Source organism: Schistocerca gregaria, chromosome X (assembly GCF_023897955.1).
Source record: "Schistocerca gregaria isolate iqSchGreg1 chromosome X, iqSchGreg1.2, whole genome shotgun sequence".
Taxonomy (NCBI): domain Eukaryota; kingdom Metazoa; phylum Arthropoda; class Insecta; order Orthoptera; family Acrididae; genus Schistocerca; species Schistocerca gregaria.
The window spans coordinates 256,106,729-256,131,317 of record NC_064931.1 but is presented as its reverse complement, the minus strand read 5'-3'; the positions used below and the strand labels follow the sequence as shown (position 1 = coordinate 256,131,317).

The following is a 24,589-nucleotide window of genomic DNA, read 5'->3' as shown; positions in this document are numbered from 1 at the left end:
ACCCAATGGACATGACGAAAAAATCAACTGCAGACCTGACTGGTTGAAAGGCAGAAATATTAAACAACTTTTTCGAATTTCTGTGGACTCGCTTTTGAGGGAGTCGATAGTGGGATTCTGCAGAGTGAAATTACGAGTGGGCAGACATTCTGCGAGACGCAAAGCAGAGACGATAGTCTTACTGTGATTCTCAGGATTTCGATGATTACACTCGTTGCCAGAGGGATCTGCATGGGTGTAGCGGGAGTGTGAAATAGTGCATTAATTGTAAACAAAAACATCGAATGTAAAGCACATGTCTGAGGATCAAACTGACATTAAGAGTATTAAGAAGTGTTTTTGTGTCGCAGTGATTTATTTGGAATATAAATGCTGTTTGCACTGCAACAGTTCGTAAATTGTCTTAAAAAACCAAATGGGCCAAAGCAACTGCAACATACTGCCGGAGTGGACTACATTCTCCTGACGTAAACATAAGGTAATCGGAAAAGTTAGCCATCCGAAGATCAGTATGACAGTCGGAAACCGGTTAAGGCGTTGAAATAAAGCATTTTTAAAGGTATGTGGCTGGTTTCACTCTTCTACAACAGTCCTTAACGGACGCAGAGTTCAAGAGATGCAGCATGGATAAAATAACTCTAGAACCAGACACATTAGCGCCTCGTGTGCAGTTTACAGATGCTCTGCATTATCCCAGAACCTTCCAACAAACCTAAGATTTTCATTTGCCTTTCTTAATACTGATTTTACGAGTTCGTTCCATTTCATATTACTTCTTAGTATTAATTGCAAATGATATAGTGATGTGACACGCTCCAAATGTTTGCAGTTAATATTGTAATCTGATACGATAAGGTCCTTTTGTTTAGTTACAGGCATTGTACAATATATATCTATATTTAAAGAGGGCTAACATTTATAAAACTAGCTGGTAATATAGTTCTGGTCTAAACGTTTTCATCTTCAATACGTTGTTCCTACTCTGCCTATAGCACAGCTTTTTGAATCACTGCATTTACTGTTCACTTTTTGACCCATGCACATCTTTAGAGACGTTGCGATTTTAATTTTAAATTGTGCATCCAATTAGAGCTATTCTTCAAATGGTTCAAATAGCTCTGAGCACTATGTGACTTAATATATGAGGTCATCAGTCCCCTATAACTTAGAACTACTGAAACCTAACTAACCTAGGGACATCACACACATCCATGCCCGAGGCAGGATTCCAACCTGCGACCGTAGCGGTCGCGCGGTTCCGGACTGAAGCGCCTAGAACCGCTCGGCCACTGTGTTGTCCTTCATTTGATGGGTATTGCAGTAAACTACGTCATGAAAACATCTAAAATATTGCCTTATACTTGTGCAGAAAACAATTAGCTACCAATAATGCCAAACCAGCCCAATTATCGATATGGAGGACACGATAATCAGCTTCATACCATAGCGTCAACTCTCTCCCGCAGTTGGCACTACAGCAGGCATGTCAGTTTGGCCAGTCCATTGACATGAGTGTCTCCGTAAATTCCGTGGCGCCACACTTGTCTGGCAGTTCTCATTCTTCTCTGAAGCCCCATTCACAGTAGAGTGATTTATTCCACCTGTGTTTACGGTGTTTCGATTCGGATCGCTCCCTAGACTATTTGTGCATGCTTACGACGACTTTCATTATGCACTGGCCTTCGTTTCTGACTAGCCGTTCCCTTGCTAAAGTCAAACGTCGTCTAACACGAGAAATTCCTGTTTGTTCCCTGGTCTCTGCATCACCGTCAGTGCGAGTGATCATAAATTGTGCTCTACACAGCCCATTCACATTAGAGTGACCACCTACCAAAAGTCTGAATAACCATCTTTTGCAGGGTGGACCTGCAGAAAGACAGCCAGTGAGGCTCTGGAAGGTACCGGCATGAATGTGGAGCCATACCAGCTCCAAGGCCATAGACAGCTGTGCTAGGTTTCATGGTTGAGAATCCATGGCGCGAAAAGCCAGATCGAAGTTGTCCCACAGATTCTGGACTGGGTTTAAATTCGGGGGGTTTCGTAGCCACGGGTGTACGGTAAACGTATCTTGGTGCTCTTCGAACCATGCATGTACGGTACAAGCTGTGAGACACGTCCTATTGTCCTGCTGGTAGATACCATCAAAAGGGTTCAATGGCTCTGAGCACTATAGGACTAAACTTATGAGGTCCTCAGTTCTCTAGAACTTATAACTACGTAAACCTCACTAACCGAAGGACATCACACACATCCATGCCCGAGGCAGGATTCGAACCTGCGACCGTAGCGGTCGCGCGGTTCTAGACTGTAGCGCTTAGAACCGCTCGGCCACACCGGACTAGATGCCGTCACGTCGAGGAGGAACAAACTGTATGTAGAGGTGAACATGGTCCCCAAGGGCAGATCCATACTTGTGTTGGTCCAGTGTGCCTTCCAGAATGACGAGATCACTCAGGGAATATCACGAAAATCTTCCCCAGACCAGAAAGGAGGTGGCTTACAAAACACTCGTTCGACCTATACTTGAGTATTGCTTATTAGTGTGGGATCCGTACCAGGTCGGGTTGACAGAGGAGATAGAGAAGATCCAAAGAAGAGCGGCGCGTTTCGTCACAGGGTTATTTGGTAAGCGTGATAGCGTTACGGAGATGTTCAGCAAACTCAAGTGTCAGACTCTGCAAGAGAGGCGCTCTGCATCGCGGTGTAGCTTGCTGTCCAGGTTTCGAGAGGGTGCGTTTCTGGATGAAGTATCGAATATATTGCTTCCTCCTACTTATACCTCCAGAGGAGATCACGAATGTAAAATTAGAGAGATTCGAGCGCACACGGAGGCTTTCCGGCAGTCGTTCTTCCCGCGAACCATACGCGACTGGAACAGTAAAGGGAGGTAATGACAGTGGCACGTTAAGTGCCCTCCGCCACACATCGTTCTGTGGCTTGCGGAGTATAAATGTAGATGTAAATCGGAGTATAAATGTAGATGTAAATGTAGATGAACGCTCTCTCCGCCGGGCTGAACCCTTCCGACGATTGTTGCAGGGCCTTACACGCCAACGGATATCTGTCCGATGGAGAATAGAACGTGATTCATTTGAAAAGCACCTGCCGCTACTCAGTGGACGTCCAGTTGCTGTGTGGCGTGCAAATTCCAGCCTTTGTCGCCGATGAACGGAAGTCAGCATGGGTGCATGAACCAGGCACCGGCTACGGAGGTCCATAAGCAGCAACGTTTACTGAACGTCATTGAAAAGACACTGTTGATAGCCCCTTGGTTCATATGGGCGGTCAGTTGCTCAACAAGTGCACGTCTGTTTGCCCGTACACATCTCCGCAGCCGTCGTTCACCCACGTCAACTATGGCCCGTGGTGAGCCACAGTTTCCTTGGCGCCGGTTTTAGGTAACACCATTTTGTCTCTCACAGTATACAGTAATTTAGCTAAGGGTGCGCGCGAACAGTTTACAAGCTTAGCTGTTCCCGAAACGCTTCCACCCTTGGCTTGATAGCCAATGATCATGCACTTTTAGACGTCAGGTAAATCATCCCGATTTCGCCTTACTACAACGAGTGCACTGTTTTCTGCGCTCTCCCAACACGCTTTATACAGGGTGTTACGAAAAGGTACGGCCAAACTTTCAGGAAACCTTCCTCACACACAAAGAAAGAAAATATGTTATGTGGACATGTGTCCGGAAATGCGTACTTTCCATGTTAGAACTCATTTTATTACTCCTCTTCAAATCACATTAATCATGGAATGGAAACACAGAGCAACAGAACGTACCAGCGTGACTTCAAACATTTTGTTACAGGAAATGTTCAAAATGTTCTCCGTTAGTGAGGATAAACGCACCCACCCTCCGTCGCATGGAATCCCTGATGCGCTGATGCATCCCTGGAGGATGGCGTATTGTATCACAGCCGTCCACAATACGAGCACGAAGAATCTCTACATTTGGTATCGGGGTAGAGTAGACAAGAGCTTTCAAATGCCCCCATAAATGAAAGTCAAGAGGGTTGAGGTCAGGAGAGAGTGGAGGCCACGGAATTGGTCCGCCTCCACCAATCCATCGGTCGCCGAATCTGTTGTTGAGAAGCGTACAAACACTTCGACCGAAATGTGCAGGAGCTCCAGTGTGCATGAACCACATGTTGTGTCGTACTTGTAAAGGCACATGTTCTAGCAGTACAGGTAGAATATCCCGTATGAAATCATGATAACGTGCTCCATTGAGCAGTACATACTGACGAAACTAAAATGAGCTCTAACATGGAAAGTAAGCGTTTCCGGACACATGTCCACATAACATATTTTCTTTATTTGTGTGTGACGGATGTTACCTGAAAGTTTGTCCGTACCTTTTTGCAACACCCTGTAAATCCTCTACTGCAAGTGCTGCCACCTACCATCTGAGAGTGGTCATTCTACGTTGACGTCGAACACAGTCAATGAACTCATTAATGTGGCTTGACCGTGTACTTACATAGAGTAGGACAGGAAAAAAAGCGCGAAAGACCTCTGTTATCGACGTGAATCGTTATTGCTGTGTGCATCTGATAGGTGAAAATCTGTTTCAGGTCAGTGAAAGTTGCTGTCGACTTCTATTATGAGATTATGAAAGCGGAGGAGTAATGGAAAACAAATCATCTACGGGCATTTGCCAAAGAGGCGCAACTGTAATGAGTCCTAGTACGAGAGAGATTTTCCTGAAATGCATTTTTGTTTGCGCTGTATAGCAGCTGGACTTTCATTACAACCAAGTGTGTCATCCAAAGAAAGTGGCTCATATCATTCGAATTAGGGAGGGTACTGTGATAATCCCGTGGTATTTTTCTTACTTTAACAGATAGTCTACACCTATGTGAGCAGATCACCATTATGAATTACGAAGATATGTCTTTTACCCAAGATCTTCACGGTACAGACAACCCAAGTATTCAAGTTCTTCAAGCTGACAAGCGCACCTAGTTCACGCACTGCCAGTATGATATTACACCGTCCAGACACATTAATGTAACTACCGTCTATGTTCGATAACGTGAAATAACCACTTACAGACGGCAGGCGACTGCAGTTGCATTAACTCCTCCCGCACAGGCCATGAAAGCCCAAAGGTACCGACTGGCCGCCGTGTCATCCTCAGCCCACAGACGTCACTGGATGCGGATATGGAGGGGCACGTGGGCAAGCACACCGCTCTCCCGGCCGTATGTCAGTTTCCGAGACTGGAGCCGCTACTTTTCAATCAAGTAGCTTCTCCGTTTGCCTCACAACGGCTGAGTGCACCCCGCTTGTCAACAGCGCTCGACAGACCTGATGGTCTCCCATCCAAGTGCTAGCCCAGCCCGACAGCGCTTAACTTCGGCGATCTGACGGGAACCGGTGTTACCACTGCGGCAAGTCCGTTGGCTGCAGTTGCGTTGGAGGGTATAAAAACCGTGTCGGGGGACGTGAAAAAACACTGCAGTCATTGTCGTAAAGCGATACGGAGGCGATCTATCTGACGTCCAAAAGAGCATTATCGTGGCTTTTGGGACAAGGGTAGAAGCATTTCCGGAACGGCTAAGTGTGTACACTGTTCGCGTGCCGCTGTGGATAAAGTAAACCGAGCATGGCAAAATGGCGCTATCGAAAACCGGCACCGAGGGAGCTGTGGTTCTCCACGGGCCGTAGACGGCAGGGACGAATGGTGTCTGCAGAAATGTGTACGAGCGAATAGACGTGCATCTGTTGAGCAACTTATCGACCAGGTGAACCAAGAGGCTACTAACAGTGTCTCCTCAACGACTGTTCAGCGGACGTGCTGCGAATGGGGCTCTGCACCAAGCGCTTGGTTCGTGCACTCATGCTAACTTCTGTTCATCGGCGACAAAGGCTGGAACTTGTGCGCTAGTACCGCAACTCGACTTACGCTGAGTGGCAAGAGGTGGCCCTTTCAGATGAATCGCGTTTTGTGCTCTATTGGGCTGTTAGGCCTTGGCTTTTACGGCTCTGCAACAATCGTCAGAAGTATCCAGGCAGAAGAAGGAAGCGTTACGGCCGGGGGAATGTTTTCTGGGTGATATCGTCATCCTGGAGAGCACAATGGTACAACACAAGTATGCATCGATCCCTGGCGATCACGTCTACGTCTACATACAGTTTGCTTTTCCTTGGTACGTTGACATCTACCAGCAGGACAATGCAACGAGTCACACAGCTCGCAGTGTACGTGCGCGGTTGTAAGAGCACCAGGATGAGTTTGCCGTACTTACCTGGCCACCAAACCCTCAGAATCTGTGGGACCCCTCAGTCAGGATCTTCAACTGTGAAACCTAGCGCAGCTGGCCATGGCATTGGAGTTGGTCGACATCCCTATAGTTACCTTTCAAAAATTGGTTCAAATGGCTCTGAGCACTATGGGACTTAACTGCTGTGGTCATCAGTCCTCCAGAACTTAGAACTACTTAAACCTAACTAACCTAAGGACATCACACACATCCATGCCCGAGGCAGGATTCGAACCTGTGACCGTAGCGGTCGCGCGGTTCCAGACTGTAGCGCCCGTAACCGCTTGGCCACTCCGGCCGGCAGTTACCTTTCAGAACCTCACAGATCCGCTTGCTGCACGTCATGCGTAGCAATAGTTGGTTATTCAGGCTTTTAACAGATGGCCACACCAATGTGACTGGACCGTGTACAAGCTCGTGAATTCCCTAGATTTCAGTCGGGCAGAGAAGTAGTTGACCCTGTTTGCAATAGTTGGTTCAATGTATGATGTACCCCATGATCTTTTTAATACGGTTCAGTAATGTTTTACCAATTGAAGCGTTTAGTAAACATTCGAATTAGTTTCGTGGCACAGTGGTATGCTTTCACGCTAGCTCAGTGTGTGTGCGTGTGTGTGTGGTCTGCGGTCTGGTCATCCCTGTAATAAACGAAACTAAGTGAAGTTTTCAGAGAGGAATTTTAAGAGGTGTCATGTGACATCTGCACAAACCAAATGACGAAAAATTATAACAAAATAGATACATCTACATCTACATGGTTACTCTGCAATTCACATTTAAATGCCTGGCAGAGGGTTTATCGAACCATTTTCATACTACTTCTCTACCATTCCACTCTCGAATGGAGAGTGGGAAAAAGGAACATCTAAATATTTCCGTTCGAGCTCTTATTTCTCTTATTTTATTACGGTGATCTTTTCTCCCTACGTAGGTGGGTGTCAACAAAATATTTTCGCATTCGGAAGAGAAAGTTGGTGATTAAAAGTTCGTGAATAGATCTCGCCGCAAAGTAAACCGCCTTTTTGTTTCAGTGACTGCCACCCCAACTCGCGAATCATATCAATGACACTCTCACCTCTATTGCGAGATAAAACGAAACGAGCTGCCCTTCTTTGGATTTTTTCGATGTCCTCCGTCAATCCTACCTGGTAAGAATCCCACACCGCGCAGGAATATTCCAGCAGAGGACGGACAAAAACAAAAAAACAAAAACATGTGTTGAAGTACCAGACTACAAATCCAAAAACCTCGGCTCTGATCCCCGGTCAATCTTAGGATTTTTATCTGTCACTCATCACTTCTTTCCCCTCTGGCAATTTTTGTTGATGTGAAAAATGGCAAGTCAAATCGTGGTTAAGAATCTATGCTAAACTGTGAGTCCCCCTATAGCTGACTTGGTAAGTTAGTTCGAAGATCAGAGGAAGACAATGGCGTGCCACCTCCAACAGGACCATGTCTAGTAAAGCTGCTTCTCCCACAGGTACACCTACGACGTAGAATGCGACGGGCAACTGTTTACCGCGAAAAGATGGAGTTTTATTGCTATAAGTATTCATACTGATACACTCAAGAAAAATTGAATTATAAATAGTTACTGTATCAGAGAAAGAGAGATTGAGAGAGAGAGAGAGAGAGAGAGAGAGAGAGAGGGAGGGAGAGACAGTGGTGGGAGAGGGGGGGGGGGGGGGGCAGAGAGAGAGAATTTTTCTGGCGCTGCAGCGAATGGAATAATTTTGAGTCCCGCATGAAGCAGATGCTATCAGACCTCGTAATGCCCGCCAGCGTGACAGTCGAGATCAATATGGGCATCACGCGCGATATTACCTCATTTGATCGATGCTTGGTCCTGTCTCCGAAGTGATTCAAGTACGTGTCCTTGTGTCAAGGGCAGGCCTCAGTGGCCGAGCGGTTCTAGGCGCTACAGTCTGGAACCGCAAGACCGCTACCGTAGCAGGTTCGAATCCTGCCACGGGCATGGATGTGTGTGATGTCCTTAGGTTAGTTAGGTTTAAGTAATTCTAAGTCCTAGGGGGCTGGTGACCTCAGACGTAAGTCCCATAGTGCTCAGAGCCATTTTTTGTGTGTCAGGGGTGTAACGTGAAAGAAATAAGGGAGGAAGATCAGAGTATAGCGTCTCGACGACGATGTACTCGTTAGGGATGGGATAGAAGTACGGATTGGAGATGGACAAGGAAGAAATAGGTATTGCTCTTTTAAAGGAACTATCCCGGCACTTGCCTTAAGCGATTTAGGTTCAAAAATGGTTCAAATGGCTCTGAGCAATATGGGACTCAATATCTCAGGTCAGAAGTCCCCTAGAACTTAGAACTACTTAAACCTAACTAACCTAAGGACATCACACACACCCATGCCCGAGGTAGGATTCGAACCTGTGACCGTAGCAGCCCCGCGGTTCCGGACTGCAGCGCCAGAACCGCACGACCACCGCGGCCGGCGATTTAGGTGTATTACGGATAATTTTAATCTGGTTGGCTTGACGAGGAGTTTGAACCACTATCCTTCCAAATGCGAATCCATTGCCTAGATCACTGCACTGCCTCGCTAGGTGGGTGCGACGCGACTACATGAATTAGGGAAAAACCACCGTAATTAGTGAAAACTGCCCAGAGCATCAGTGAATTATGGCTGGGATCGCCGTCGACTATGGACGGTTGCAAAAGCGAATAGACGGTCGGTTTAATGCTGCAGATAAACAACTGACAAGCAACCATGTCATACAGAACTACCTCCTCGATAGAGGCTGGAGAAGCCAAAGACGTGTACCTCTCTTCACCGCACATCACTGGCCACAAAAATTAGCACAGGAGCAGGCACACCGTTATTGGACGTTTAAAACGGGGAACAAGATCGTCTTGACCAGACGCGCAGTACACGTTCGTACATGCCTGTAGCAAGGTACGAACAAGCCGAAAACATTACGGAACGGTACATTATGTTTGCCAAGAGAGCATCGTTCAGCCAGATGGTGGAGACATTGTCGTGTGGAGATATTTTCCTGAGATTAAATAGAGCCACTGTTATGTCTGCCATCGCCACTCACCAGCGAAGGATACACGAACCTACAATCTCACCATATCAACCCTTTTATTCACCTGCAATATTCACTTGGTGTTCTGTGTCTTCAGCAAGACAGTGCCCCACCTTATCGCTTCTGGATTGTGCCAGAATGATTTGTGGAACACCACACTGATGTGAGGATGTTTCTGTGGCCCTGCATTACCTGACCGTAATCCTAATCAGGCAGGTGACGTTGTGTGATAAGTGGGTGCCTCTGATACAGCTCCGATGTAAACTCACGGTACAAATTATTTGACTCTCCCTTAAAAGAGGGCAGTAGTCGCTTTGGAGCGCTGTTGCTGGTCTAGTACTGGAACCAGGTAGTCCGTCAGGCAACTGCTGACGTCAGTCATGTCAGTGAAGGGGTCACAGTGATATACGGGCCTGCAACGAACTTGTGACGTCACACTAGTCGGCCTGTCCGCCACACTTTATGGACCCTCGGCTCCATGCGGGGGCCACGAGTAATCAATATTTACTGGAAAAGGTACCCAATAAAGGTCTTAATTTTCTCGTGCGCTATCTAGAACTTACATGCATTTAAACACACATTCAAGAATTATTTAGCTCGACTGAATCGGTTTATCGCTCCCTTCTGGAGACGGCTGTTGGCACTCGTAAGACCTGTAGTGCCACGTGCTCTGACGTACGCAACACTGCCTGCCTTTTTCGTGGGCCTTGGCAGTGAAGTGGTGTGTATATGCCAGTCGGTTGCATGAAAGCAGAGAAGTGAAATGGGTCAACGTAGAGACGTGACTGAACGGCAGAAAGAAGCTGTCGTATTCACAAAACTCTAAGAGCACACCGGGACTGAATTTTCCCGATTTGTTGGTGCATCAATGTGGACTGTCCAGTGTGTCTGCAAGACACAGGCTGGAGATGAGTGTCACGCCTTGTCCATGGCAATTCGTTTCAAATCCGACGGGGATTGATGTTTTCAGGGAATTAAGTTCCATTTCAAACAGTTTCCGAGAGAACATTGTTAAAGGAACTACATGAAATGGACGTTTGGTGTCGAGTACCACGTAAAAGGCCATTGCTGACAGCGGCACATGAAGCTGCGCGTCTTCGGTGGGCCACACCACACCGAAACTGGACAGTAGCTGATTGGAGGCATTATACTGTGGTTCGAAGAGTCACCGTTTCGTGCCTTTTCGAATGATACAAGGCGTCGAGTGTACTCATGGCCTACTGAGACGTTTAACCCGATGTGCGTGGAGAGTAGTTCTGTAATGTTGTGGTGGGATTTTCGTACCAAAACTTGGTTCCCCTCATTCTAGTTAACGTGAATATGAGGCAAGGTGCCTATTTTAACACTCTGGTCTTCTATGATGACAACAGGTATGTTCAGAGAACTCCTCGCTTACGTACCTTGTTTAACGAACACTCAGGAACACTATCGCACCTCGATGAGCTATTTAAATCACCCTATCTCAATCCCATGGAAATTATCTGGGACTATTTGGAACAGCTGGTGACACATAGCTATGAACATTCCCGCTATCTGGTTGCTTTCCGGCAGTAGTTCCCTATTTTTTCTACCTGATGCCGCCCTTTGCAACCCAGAATATCTTATGCTCGCTATATTTATTTATTAATTTTTTAGTTCTTTCGAAAAACTTTATTTTACTTTTTATTATCTGTAAGCCACGCTTTACCACAAGAGGGTTATCAAATGTAGAGTACTAGAAAATTAAATTGTTTCAAAGGATTTGGTAGCCTAACTAGAAACGTCTTTATGTCTTACTTAAATTCCTAGTGAGATCTTTTGCACTTGAACAACACTTTTCACGTGTAATATTTTTGGTGTGATGAAAGAAACAAGAAAAATTCAGAGCATCAATGAGACGGTTGAATTTCTTTTTTTTTTATCTACTCCTGGATGTTTGGTTTCAAACTAGCTAAAGCACATCTAAGGTCACTCTCCACATTCAGGTGACTGCAGTGTTTTGTTTCCATGGTATCAAGTGCCGAGAATCCGGTCTCACGTAAGTACGTAGATGAGAACTGTACGAGGACTATTAACATTTCCTTCACCGCTCCTAGGCCAAAATATTTTAGGAAGAGGAAATGTTGAGTGTCCTGTAGGGCTACAGGGTATGAGTACAAGTACAGGGGCCGTTGGGTGGTATCTATAGAAATGATTGTAGGAGTTGGAGGGAATAGTGGGACGACGGAACGCGAGTACAGTTTAGTGTGGGGGATCTATTGGGGCGAGGCTGAGAACTTGGCAGACACAGATGTGTGTATTCACGAGAACTAAGTGTGTGTAGCTTCAAGCCACAAAATTTGAACGAAAGCTTATTGTTCGCTTTCTCGGATGTGCGTCAGCTCTCAACTAGCAGCGAGTTCCTTTTAAATTAGTCGTTTCTCTGCTACTCTAAAGCCGAAAATTTAGTGATTACGGGTTTCCTCGTATTTTGAAGCTTACTTGCGTGTAGTCTTACACAAGACCACTAGCAGGAGTAGCATCTGAATAGCGTTTAATAACATCGACATTTCCGAATAATTACGGATTATGTGTTATAAGTGTACAAGGGTAGCTGTTGGCTTTAATTTCGTAAATTTCACTAATGTAGATCTTTTTCTTTTCATTATTAGAAAAGTCTGTGTTGTGGTCATTGAGGGAATTTGATAGACGATTTTGAGGTCCGTTAACAGGTCGAAGGTGCATTGACAGCTGTCAGTTGGCTTCATCTGCACGCCTCCAAAGGATTCAAGATTCAATATTCATGATAAACGGGTAATCATTGGACAAATACATTATACTAGAACTGACATGTGATTACATTTTCAAGCAAATTGGGTCCATAGATACTGTGAAATCAGTATCCAGAACAACCACCTCTGGCCTTAATAACGGCCTTGATACGCCTGGGCATTGAGTCAAACAGAGCTTGGATGGCGTGTACAGGTACAGCTGCCCATGCAGCTTCAACACGATACCACAGTTCATCAAGAGTAGTGACTGGCGTATTGTGACGAGCCAGTTGCTCGGCCACCATTGACCGTCTGTTTTCAGTTGGTGAGAGATCTGGAGAATGTGCTGGCCAGGGCAGCAGTCAAACATTTTCTGTATCCAGAAAGGCCCGAACAGGAACTGCAACATGCGGTCGTGCGTTATCCTACTTAAATGTAGAGTTTCGCAGGGATCGAATGAAGGGCAGAGCCACGTGTCGTAACACATCTGACAGGTTACATTGTCATGCCAATAAAACACTCATCGTCTCTGAACTGTTCCTCTGCTGTACGAAGTTCGGAAGTCTATAAAATGTGTTCACCAGCCATTACGGCGCCTTCCATGCCCACCAGCGGCGTACGTCGGCCCCACATAATGCCACCCCAAAACGGCAGGGAACCTCCACCTTGCTGCACTTTCTGGACAGTGTATCAAAGGCGTTCAGCCTGATAGGGTTGCCTCCAAACATGTCTCCGACGATTGTCTGGTTGAAGGCATATGTGACACTCATCGGTGAAGAGAACGTGATGCCATTCCTGAGCAGTCCATTCGGCATGTTGTTGGGTCCACCTGTACCGCGCTGCATGGTGTCGTGGTTGCAAAGATGGACCTCACCATGGACGTCGGGAGTGAAGTAGCGCATCATGCAGCCTATTGCGCACAGTTTGAGTTGTAACACAACGTCCTGTAGCTGCACAAAAAGCACTATCCAAGAAGGTGGCGTTGCTGTCCGGTTTCCTCGGAGCTATAATCCGTAGGTAGCGGTCATCCATTGCAGTGGTAGCCTTTGTGCCGCCTGAGCGAGGCCTGTCATCGACAGTTCCTGCTTCTCTGTATCTCCTCCATGTCCGAATAACATCGCTTTGGTTGACTCAGAGAGATCTGGACACTTCTCTTGTTGAGAGCCCTTCCTACCGCAAAGCGACAATGCGGACGCGATCGAACCGCGGTAATGACGTCTAGGCATTGTTGAACTACAGGCAACACTAACCGTGTTCACAAGGCTGCAATTTCTTGTTTAACGAAAACTCAGACATCCGATCGCACCTCGACTCGCCCGCTAAATAACCAGATCTTAATCCCGGAGAAAATATCTGTGACTGTATGGAACAATGAGTGAAAGTAGCAGCCAAGATTTTCACAGTTTGATAACACTGGAGGAACTAATCATCTGTGTATGGTTTCAGCTGGATGTGACACACATGTAGAAAATTGTGGATTCCCTATCTCGCCGAGTTACGGCCGTTATGAAGGGTAGATGTGGTATTCATACGGCATAAGCTTTACGTTTACTGGTGAGGGCTAATTATTTGTCTGTTGTGCTTACCGATAGCTCTGAGCGTCCGAAGCACAGATCATCGAGGAAACTGTTACTCCTGAGGCAGCCGACAATAATACACTCTACGAAAAAAAAAAAGAAATGCACAACGAGGGAGTTTTTCAATTTGGACACAAACTGATATTCATATATGTATCGACGGATTATGCAACATATTAAACTTTGGCGGCCAATCAGCCAGCAAGGATAGTAAAGAGGGGATATGTCAGCACCAGGATATAAAGTCTTTGCGAATTTCATACCGTGTACTAAGTTGGACAGTAACTATGCCTCGCAGACGGGCACGTGAACAATATATCCTGATGCCAGCAGTTGAGAGAGGACTTGTAGTTGGGCTCAAAGAAGCCGATTGTAGTAATCGGTGAATCGCTCGAGATTTGAACAGGAGCGATGCCACTGTTTGACGATGTTGGCAGAAATTGTTGATCCACTGCTGAACACAGCGTCACGAAGGAAGCGGTTCTAGAAAGACGACAGAACGTGAACACCGAGCGATCATCAGAAAGCCACGCAGAGCCTTGGAGTCATCATTCAACGATACGTAGTGGAACTGGTGCTTCAGTGAGCGTAAGGACCATTAATACTCACAGAAAGGAGGCAGAGATCACGGTGCCTCTTGTGTCGAGGTCCCGCGGTCGCGTTCTCGCTTCCCGAGCACGGGGTCCCGGGTTCGATTCCCGGCGGGGTCAGGGATTTTCACCTGCCTCGAGATGACTAGGTGTTTGTGTTGTCCACATCATTTCATAATCATTCATGAAAGTGGCGAGATTGGACTGAGCAAAGGTTGGGAATTTGTACGGGTGCTGATAACCGCGCAGTTGAGCGCCCCACAAACCAAACATCATCATCATCTTGTGCCGGCTACCATTGACCTCTGCACACCCACAAGTCCACTTGCACTGGTATCGCGCAAATTCGACCTGAAATCTCATTCTATGGTATAGAAGGCGGTGTTAAGGATAAAGCTCTGTCATTTATACCTGAGTACGCTTCTGCTGTCTGTCAAACATAGGAGATTGTCAAAGTTATATAGCTGTCTGTTTCACCCCTTTCTGTCTCAAAGTTAAATTCATTAAAGAAGATCATATTTCTCTCTGCGATAGCGATTTTTCTTTCTACTTGATAGTCTCTGTTACTCTCAATATGAATCCCAGATTGATTGTAGATAAAAATTTCGTAAGTGAATAAGTGTACTTTGAAGATGTTGTAAATATTCCCTGTCGTGTAAAGAGATACCTACAAGATGTACGTGTGGGAACTAAACACATAATTCTAATTTCTTTCTTTTGTGCAATGATCATTTTTTGCACAAGCGAGGAGTTGTTCCTTAATATTATCCCATAAGACACCAGTGAATGAAAATATGCAAAATATTTTAACTTACTGATTTCTACAGAGTGGTCAGAAACAGTCGGAGAAGACTCTAAAGATGTTGGCCGGCCGGAGTGGATGAGCGGTTCTAGGCGCTTCAGTCCGGAACCGCGCTACCGCTACCGTCGCAGGTTCGAATCCTGCCTCGGGCATGGATGTGTGTAGTGTCCTTAGGTTAGTCAGGTTGAAGTAGTTCTAAGTTCTAGGGGACTGATGACCTCAGATGTTAAGTGCCATAGTACTCAGAGCCATTTTCTGAGTGTGTTGCAGGGTAGGGTGTGCTGAGAAATAGGCATTCAGAAAAAAAAATCGACATGTTGAGCCATTTCCGAGTTAATTAGCATTGGAGTTAGCCTATCACACCGTTATGCCCGAAAATTCAAGCTGCCCGCCAGATACAATTAGTGTCAGTTGTTCTTATAGCGTAGATGATAGCGCACGACACTGCTCAGCCTTTGGCTCGGCTTCGATCCTTACTACTGCATCGCTCTCTTGTTCAGTTTTAGCAAATCAAACGAAGAATACGTATAGAGACACCGACTCTGGCGAGCAGCTTGAATTTGCTCGAGTAATGGCCTCATTGACTAACTTCAATGCTAATTAACTCGGTAACGGCACAACGGCTCGAATTGTTTTCTTAACAATTATTTCTCAGCAACCCTGCAACACCCTTACAAGCTTTTTAGGCTGTTTCTGACCACCACGTATACCCTCAAAGTCGGCAATTATTGTTATCGCAAAAATAGTAGAACCTAAAATTTTAGCAGGTCTGCTATATGGTTTTTATAGGCCTAATTTAAGTTTGCACCAGTGTGCACTCTTAAGAACTTATAATTTTCTATGCTGTTTATTATGTCTTGTTGGCATTCTGGATTAATAGGAAGGGGATGAGATTTTTTTGACTGTATAAAACTGGCTGAACTGCGTTTTTTCTAAGTCTAAGCTAGCCTATTGTGCAAAACCATTCTGTAACTTTCACAAAAGCTTCATTTATTATTTTTTTCTGTTGATGTTTCTTTATTGGCTTCACAACAATGCTTGTATCGTCTGTAAATAGGACTAATTCAGCCCCCTGATTCAAATAAAATGACAGAGTATTAAATCAGTAATGGGCCAATGATTGAACTCTTTGGGACTCCTACTGTAATTTCTCCCCATGTATATGACGCGACGTCCCTCTCTGTAGTACTCAAACAGCATATGCCAACTTTCTGCATTCTGTTTTTTAAATAAGAACAAAACCAGGCATTTGCTGAGTTATGGATTCTATAAAAGTTTAACTTCTCTGATACAATACTCGTATTATGATTGACACAATCAAATGCCTTCGATGAGTTACAGAAGATCCAAATTGGTGGTGTTTTATTATTTAACGATTTTATTATGTGCTCAGTAAATGTATAAACAGGTGACTCAGTAGAACTTACTGTGATAGGCTAAGTATCCCATTACTACGTGGATGGGTGACAATCATGGGGTACATTACATTCTCAAAAAATTTACAAAATTATGTAACAGGAGACAATGAGCACTAATTATTGACATCTAAGGAGTCAAGCTTTTTGTAGAGAGATCTAGCAATGACATATTTCGATCTTTCTGTGAAAATATTCTGGGTTAATGATGCATTACATATGTGACTAAGAAAATTACATATTCTAGGCCCATAAGTTCTTAGTGTCTTATTGGAGTTATTATTCAGCCCATATTGAGTTTCACTCTTTAGAGTCATGATGATCTTCCTTATTTCACATGGGAAAATTAGATTAATTTTTAATTCACTAAATGTCATCCATATTGTTTCTTCAGTGTACTGTCTTGCTTTCTCTTCTAAGGTACCAATTTTCTCCGCTGTTTTTAAAACGTAATTATTAAAAATATTTAGCAGAATTTTGTTTTACAATGCTGCCATTCCCTTCAACGGAAATAATGTCATGTGCTATGCACAAGATGTGTTTACGTCTGGAATTTTTTACAAATTTTCTTAATACTTTACAGTACCGTTTATAACAAGAAATTATTTCTGAGTTATTACAAGTTATGGTTATTTTGCACATGTCCTTTTTTTGTTATGAAGAGACAAGGACAAATGTAGTCATTGAAGGTTTCTTTAATCATTACATTCAATTTTTTTAATAAAATTGTTGTCCAACAACTCATTAAGAAATGTGATGAATTTGGAGTTGGCACTAGGGTGATTGTAAACTTCACCCCAGTCAATTTTTCTTTAAATTTTCTTTAATATCTTCAGTAGTTTTGTCATTAATCAGCCTCACCACTTTCTTAGAGTCTCTCCGAATTATCATTGACCTAAATTTTCGTGATGTGACAATCAGTTTATGTGTCTCTTGAACTTCTGCTTGAGGAATGAATACATTATCTATAAGCGTACAACTATATTGAGCGATTCAGGCACGAAAATTTATAATTGATACCAAGATATAAGTGGCTGAAAGCGCCACTATTTCCCATTTCCCGCCAGATTCCTTTAAGAAATTAACATTAATATCACCACAGATTAACAATTCTTTCCTTTTGTGTGACAGAGCACAATAATTCATCAAAATTTTTGTTGCCAGTTATCCAGTGAAGACCTGTATACTGTAATAGTCATATATACTACCTTTCCACGCAAGCACATACTTTTCTGTAATTTTACTTCCTGAGGAATTGTGCTTGGTTTATCCCAGCCGTCCCCCTTCGGCGAAACAAATTTGAGTTACCTCACACTCCCCCCTCTCCCCGCCCGATATCCACACCACAGCTCAGAACCTGGGTGCCCTCTTGTGTGTAATTCACTGCAGTTCGTTCGTTCTGCTAGAGGTAAATGTATCGGCAAATACGCAAACATTTGGTTGCGTCTAATTAAACAGTATATAGCTGTCACTGATTACTTTTCTCCTTTCTAAATAACATTTTCTGTCTTTCTGCAGCCAGAGTACCATTTCGAGCTGACCGAATGCGATATGGAGAAGGGCCGATGGAGGGTCCAGGTGCCAACTTCTGGAATGTGCCAGGACACACTGCCGAGTCCAGCCACAAGGATCAACGACTGTCGTAAGTATATGGTATCCTTTCCATTGCTCTGAATGGTGAACTTTTAGGGGGCATTGAGCCTTGACGTAGCTTCTATCAAACATTTGGTGAGAAATGGCACCAACATCGGTGATATTACAGCAGCAAAAAATTTAATGTAACTTTGTGATACATCTAACGCCACCTACTGATGAAATTTTCCCCTTACAGTGTTGAACAGCCTGTGTCAGTTGGACACTGATGCTGTTGTGGATTAGCAACAATATATCTGTATTGATTTTAATATGTGTGTTCCCCCACCGCTGCTACCATGTTGCAGTGTACTACTTGTATCATTTTCATTATATTCTATGTTTAGTACCACAGATGTGATGGAGAGGTTGTCTGAAAATAAATAAAATTATTTTGGCGATCAAGCCAAGTGTTTTACCATTTACACCTATGCTGAATTCGCCGCTCTTTTTATCACTAAAAAGCAGTTCGAAGCACTTGATGACATCTAATCGATTTCTTCATAACGAAAGCTCTTTGTTCATCATAATCTAAATCTATACATAACGGACACTATCGGCTACAACAAAAATTCCTTGAAATTATTCATTCTCTTTGCATACCAGTCATTGTACCATAAGTTGTCTCGTGTGATTCAAATCTTCACTTTTGCGTTCTTTAGGAATTATATCTAATGTTACTAACATTTACTAAGGAGTCAGAAACAACTCTTATTAGCTGTGAGATAACAGGCTTCGTCGATCGTTCTATCCTCATATCAATTCGGTTCAACCAACAGATTATACACATAATTTGAAAGTAAACTGAACCAGCCGCTCTGAGGGACTCCCGTTTTTATTATGATGCAATGAAACGTGTAGCAAATGGTCTTCACTAAAAAAAATTATATAATATATAAGTCGCATACAAATCATCATGACGTATGCCTTGGTTGACGCCAGAAGCCACAATCGCAACATAAGCTGTCTCAGCTGAAAAAGGCAGTGACTAGCGGATTCAGGCTGACAGCATCAAAAAGAGGTTGGCACGTGCTGTGTGTCTCTCTAGCTGGAACAGTATTTTCAAATGAAGTAATTTTATGGTACCAACACGGAAGACAGCTCTATTGGAATTTGAACCAGTCTGTATGTTTTTGTTTTAGCTGCCAGTTAAAGAAACTGATAAACATTAAATAAAGTTTTTGTTGTTATTCAATATTAAAATAAAGTGAAAAAGCAAGAGAAACCCCCAAATCTGTCTCTTTAGCCCAAAAGCAACAACTGAAACTTCATGGCCTGAGAGAGAATGTGATGTTATTCCAGTGGTTACGAAAACGAGTCAAATTTACAAAAGAATTGGCAGTATGAGTCCACTTACAAGTATGATGTTGCAAACCTTCTGGCTCAGATGAATTGACTGATTCGTTAGGGAAGGGTGTCATAAAACCGTTGCATTATCTCCTGAGGTAAGCGTTCCAGTAGATGGTCTTTGATTTCGAGGATACTGTCACTGAGATGCAGTTGACACTCGAGCTGGTCCCACACATGTTCTGTCAGGGACAGATTTCGAGATTTTGCTGCTCACATCAGTACCTGAATATCACGAATAAAGTTCTCAGAGACACGTGCCATGAGTGGACCAGCATTGCAGTGTTGGAAACTGGCATCAAGCTACTGACATTTGAGACGTAACAACGAGGAAGCAGGATGTCCGTGACGTACCATTCTGTAGCCATAGTTCCTTCAATAACTACCAGCAGTGACCTGGAATTATATACCATCGATCTCAGCACCATAACGCCATGAGTGCGGCGCATCTCTAAAGCATTGGAGGAATGGGAAATCTCGCCAGGTCGCAGCCATACTCATCGACGATGATCTTTCAGTGTAGTGCAGAAGCGCGATTCATCACTGGGACGCGTCATCAGCAGTCCATGTTCCCCAGTAGCGGCATCACTCCAAAAGCAGCCGGGAGGGGGAAAGAGCGTCTGCTCTATATCTAGAAAAAAGTGATCTCGAATCCTGCATGCCACATAGACAGACGTATCATTTCAGTACTAATAGGAAGGCGAAACATGCAATGGACAATGACTTGCAGCAAGTGTACCTAGAATCATTTGTCGTAAGATCTCAAACCTCTTTCGCCATTCACTGCGAAACAAGTGTCTACAGCTATATCTATACTCTGCAAACCACTTTGAAGTACATGGCAGGGGATACTTCCCATTATACCACTTATCAGGGCTTCTGTTCCATTCGTGGATGAATCGCGGGGTGAATGATTTCCTAAATGCCTCTCTGTGTATGCTGTAATTAGTCTAATCTTGTCTTCGCGATCCCTACTGGAGTGATGCATCGGGAATTGTAGGGTATTCGTAGAATTTATCACTTACAGCTTCTTACTGAAATTTTGTAAGGGGTCTTGCACGGAATAGTTTGCCACCATCTTCGAGTGTCTGTCAGTTTAGCGCTTTCAGCACCTCTGCGACGCTCTCTCTTGGGTCAGACAAACCTGTGACCCAGAATGAATTTTCACTCTGTAGCGGAATGTGTGCTGATCTGAAATTTATTGGGGGATTTAAGCCGTGTGCTGGAATGGGACTCGATCCTGAGACCTTTGCCTTTCGTAGGCAGGTGCTTTACCGACTGAGCTATTCAAATACTTACTGACGACGCGCCATCATAGCCTTAAGTCTATCAGCACCTCATCTACTGCCTTCCAAACGCCACGGAAATTCTCCTGCATGCCTTGTGGGACTAGTATTCCTGGAGGAAAGAATATTGTGCAGACGTGGGTTGGATAGCTCAGTTGGTGGAGCATTTGACCGCGAAAGGTAATGGTGTCAGCTTCGAGACCCGATCCGGCATGCAGTTTTGATCATCCAGGAAGCTTCAGATCCGCGCTCAGTCCACTGCAAGGTGAAAGCTCATTCTGGAAACAGTTCTCCAAGCTGGGGCTTAGCCATGCCTCCACAATATTCTTTCTTCCAGCGGTAATAGTCTCGTAAGGTGCGCGGGGGAATATCTGTGAAATTTGTAAGGACTTGAGGTACCGGTGGAAGTAAAGTTGCCTTTGTCAAGAACATACAGTATGAATTACGCTTATTCTGTTGCAGTATTTAAATTTTCTCATAAAACCCGAGCCGTGCGGGATTATCCGAGCGGTCTAAGGCGCTGCAGTCATACTGTGCGGCTTCTCCCGACGGAGGTTAGAGTCCTCCCTCGGGTATGGGTGTGTGTGTTTGTCCTTAGGATAATTTAGGTTAAGTAGTGTGTAAGATTAGGGACTGATGACCTTAGCAGTTAAGTCCCATAGGATTTCATACACATTTGAACGTAAAACCCGACTTCACGATTCAGGGCCCTAACGTAACAGCAAATGGCCGTCACAACACACGCAATTTTGGGGCTGACGTGTAAACGAAAACGACCTCATGTGACAGGGAAGAGTTCGTACAGAAATATTATCTTATAATGGCCTGATGTTTCAGGTTACAGAACCCTAACATGATAATGCCAGCTGTATTTTACTGTACTTCGAGATTTTAAGAAAGATGTCAGCTCAAGATTTCTCTAACACTTATATCGTCTGCCTTGTCCGAACGGTCATTTCTCATTTATCAACCTGTGTCACGCTGCCTGCTACAATTGCAATATGCTACGCGCTATCACAGCTTTGCTTCTATTAACACCTCACCTCTTACCTTCCAAACGCCACAGAAATTCTCCTGCACACCTTGCGGGACTAGCATTCCTGGAAGAAGGAATATTGCGGAGACGTGGCTTAGATAGCTCAGTGGGTAGAGCACTTTACCGCAAAAGGTAACGGTCTCAGGCTCGCTACCCAGTCTGGCGTGCAGTTTCAAAATCAGAGCTCACTCCACTGCACAGCGAAAACTCATTCTGGAAACAGATCTGCAAGTGTCGTGAGCGTTAGTCAGTGGCTGTTGGAGATATGGTTATTGATTGTGTTACAACATCCATGTTGATACATACTGTAAAACTGAATATAGCACTAGACTAATTTGAGACGACACTTTCACATGCATACTTACAATTCAAAGAATCTGCAGTAATTTATCCAAGAGGGGTAAATTTCCTGAAATTGCAGTTTGAGAATGTCCCAGCGGAAAAATGCTCCTATCGGAGCAAAAAACAGGTGAAAATTCTCCTGCTTAAAAAATTCCAACTGAAAAGTGGGGTACTAGGGCCTCATTCTACCTTCCTCTGCACCTTTAGAAATTTTTACAGAAGTTTTAGCATCCTGTTGTGTGCATAGTTCCACATAGTCAGCTTGTACACAAATTTCCCACTAGAGCGCGCCCCGCTAAGCACAACAGTGCAGGCGCAGCACTCGTCCGTCTCCGCACTACGAGATGGCGCTGCCATAGAGACGGACCAAATTCTGCTTCCGCCGATCCGTATATTAATATGTAATGAGAATGCTGCTAATGTAGAAACTTTTCTCCTCGTGGATCACACTCGCGTAGTGATATACTGTATGAATGCGCGAGGTATTATAACAAGTGTACAGACCTCTGATTAGTCAGTCTGCATTTGTCTGCAACAGTCTGTACGAGTTCTACATTTGTCTGTATCAGTCTGCGCAGAATAAGATTACCATATTCCTGTACATAGCCATGAAGATAAATGTATAGACACTTTTTTCAAGTATCAGAGATATATGGGAGAATAAGATTAACATACCAATACCAAAGGAACTTCATATTGTCAATTGTAAACAGCATCCAGAACCAATCTAAGTAATTTTTATACTTGTTATTATTTTAATAAATGTGTGTGAAGATTAACCAAGTTCTGTTTAAAGTTGGTCACCGTCAATCTGCTACTCTAAGTGTGCAAGTGGCATTTCTATCATCTGACCTAACGGCTAAAGATAAACACGCCATGATAAGACCACGGGACATATTGCTGACACTCGCCTACTTCTACTTCGTTAGAGCGACAAGTCAAATAATCTGATGGTGTGGGTACTGAAGGTCTTACAGTATGCTCACCACACATCCTAACATATTTGCGTTGTTTTTAATATATAACTGACCTCTCACTCCCACAAGCTCCCCTGACTATAACTTGGTCAGATCCAATAAACCATCTCTGAAAGTCACTCATACCCGTCCACTCCCAGTTGCCCATTCTCACTCAATCTTGCAGCACATATCATTCTCTTATCTCTTTATGTCTCCTTAACAGTCGCTGTCGCCTGTCTCACAGCCACTGTTTCCTACGTTCTTTCCTACTCCTGTCTCCTCTCACTATCACTGTCACCCCCTTTCTGTCTCTTACTGCTACTGTCTCATTCATTCCTTCCTGCTGTTGTTGTCTCTTCTCACTGTCACTAGTTCTCTCTTCCTCGTTGTCATTTTCATAGACTCTGACTCTCACCTGCTTCTACTTCCTCCTCGTCTGTATTCCTCTCTTACTGGTACAGTCTTCTTCACTCTTTTCCTAGCACTGTTCTGTCATTGACAACTACGTCCCACTTCCACTGTGTCTCTCTGTTTCTCTCACACTGCCATTGACTCCGTCGCCCTTTCTGTACCACAACTACTGTCTGCTATTGTCCAGTATTTACTGCTTTCCTGTCTCTTTCCCACTACCTCAATACCGTCCTCCCTCAGCATAAAAATGCGTGAATATGTTTGTATGCCAAAATTTTTGAGAAAAAGTTTTAAAGGCGCTGAGGAAGGTAGAATGAGGCAGCTGATACCCTACTACTCAGCCTCTTTGGTGCTCCAATAGGAGCATTTTTCAGATGGTTCTCTTGTTTTCCCCACCCCATCAGGACATGTCACTTTGAAAAGAACTTTATGACTCAATTAAATTTTTGTAGTGTGCTCATGTGAAACTGAAATAACGCAAAGATAATGTTACACCTCAGACCGAATTTTAGATATCCAAATATACACTCCTCAAAATGGAAAAAAGAACACACCGGTGTGTCAGACCCACCATACTTGCTCCGGACACTGCGAGAGGGCTGTACAAGCAATGATCACACGCACGGCACAGCGGACACACCACGAACCGCGGTGTTGGCCGTCGAATGGCAGCTGCGCAGCATTTGTGCACCGCCGCCGTCAGTGTCAGCCAGTTTGCCGTGGCATACGGAGCTCCATCGCAGTGTTTAACACTGGTAGCATGCCGCGACAGCGTGGACGTGAACCGTATGTGCAGTTGACGGACTTTGAGCGAGGGCGTATAGTGGGCATGCGGGAGGCCGGGTGGACGTACCGCCGAATTGCTCAACACGTGGGGCGTGAGGTCTCCACAGTACATCGATGTTGTCGCCAGTGGTCGGCGGAAGGTGCACGTGCCCGTCGACCTGGGACCGGACCGCAGCGACGCACGGATGCACGCCAAGACCGTAGGATCCTACGCAGTGCCGTAGGGGACCGCACCGCCACTTCCCAGCAAATTAGGAACACTGTTGCTCCTGGGGTATCGGCGAGGACCATTCGCAACCGTCTCCATGAAGCTGGGCTACGGTCCCGCACACCGTTAGGCCGTCTTCCGCTCACGCCCC

At 44.6% G+C, this 24,589-nt stretch overlaps 1 protein-coding gene across 1 annotated transcript in view; it reads left to right on the top strand.

Moving 5' to 3' along the window:
• Window positions 1–24,589, top strand: part of LOC126298462 (endosome/lysosome-associated apoptosis and autophagy regulator family member 2-like) — a 223,396-nt gene that overhangs the window by 85,366 nt on the left and 113,441 nt on the right. Inside the window, exon 2 of the mRNA XM_049989792.1 lies at window positions 17,950–18,073. Within this exon, the coding sequence (XP_049845749.1) occupies window positions 17,950–18,073 (124 nt within the window). The remainder of the gene's footprint in view (window positions 1–17,949; window positions 18,074–24,589) is intronic.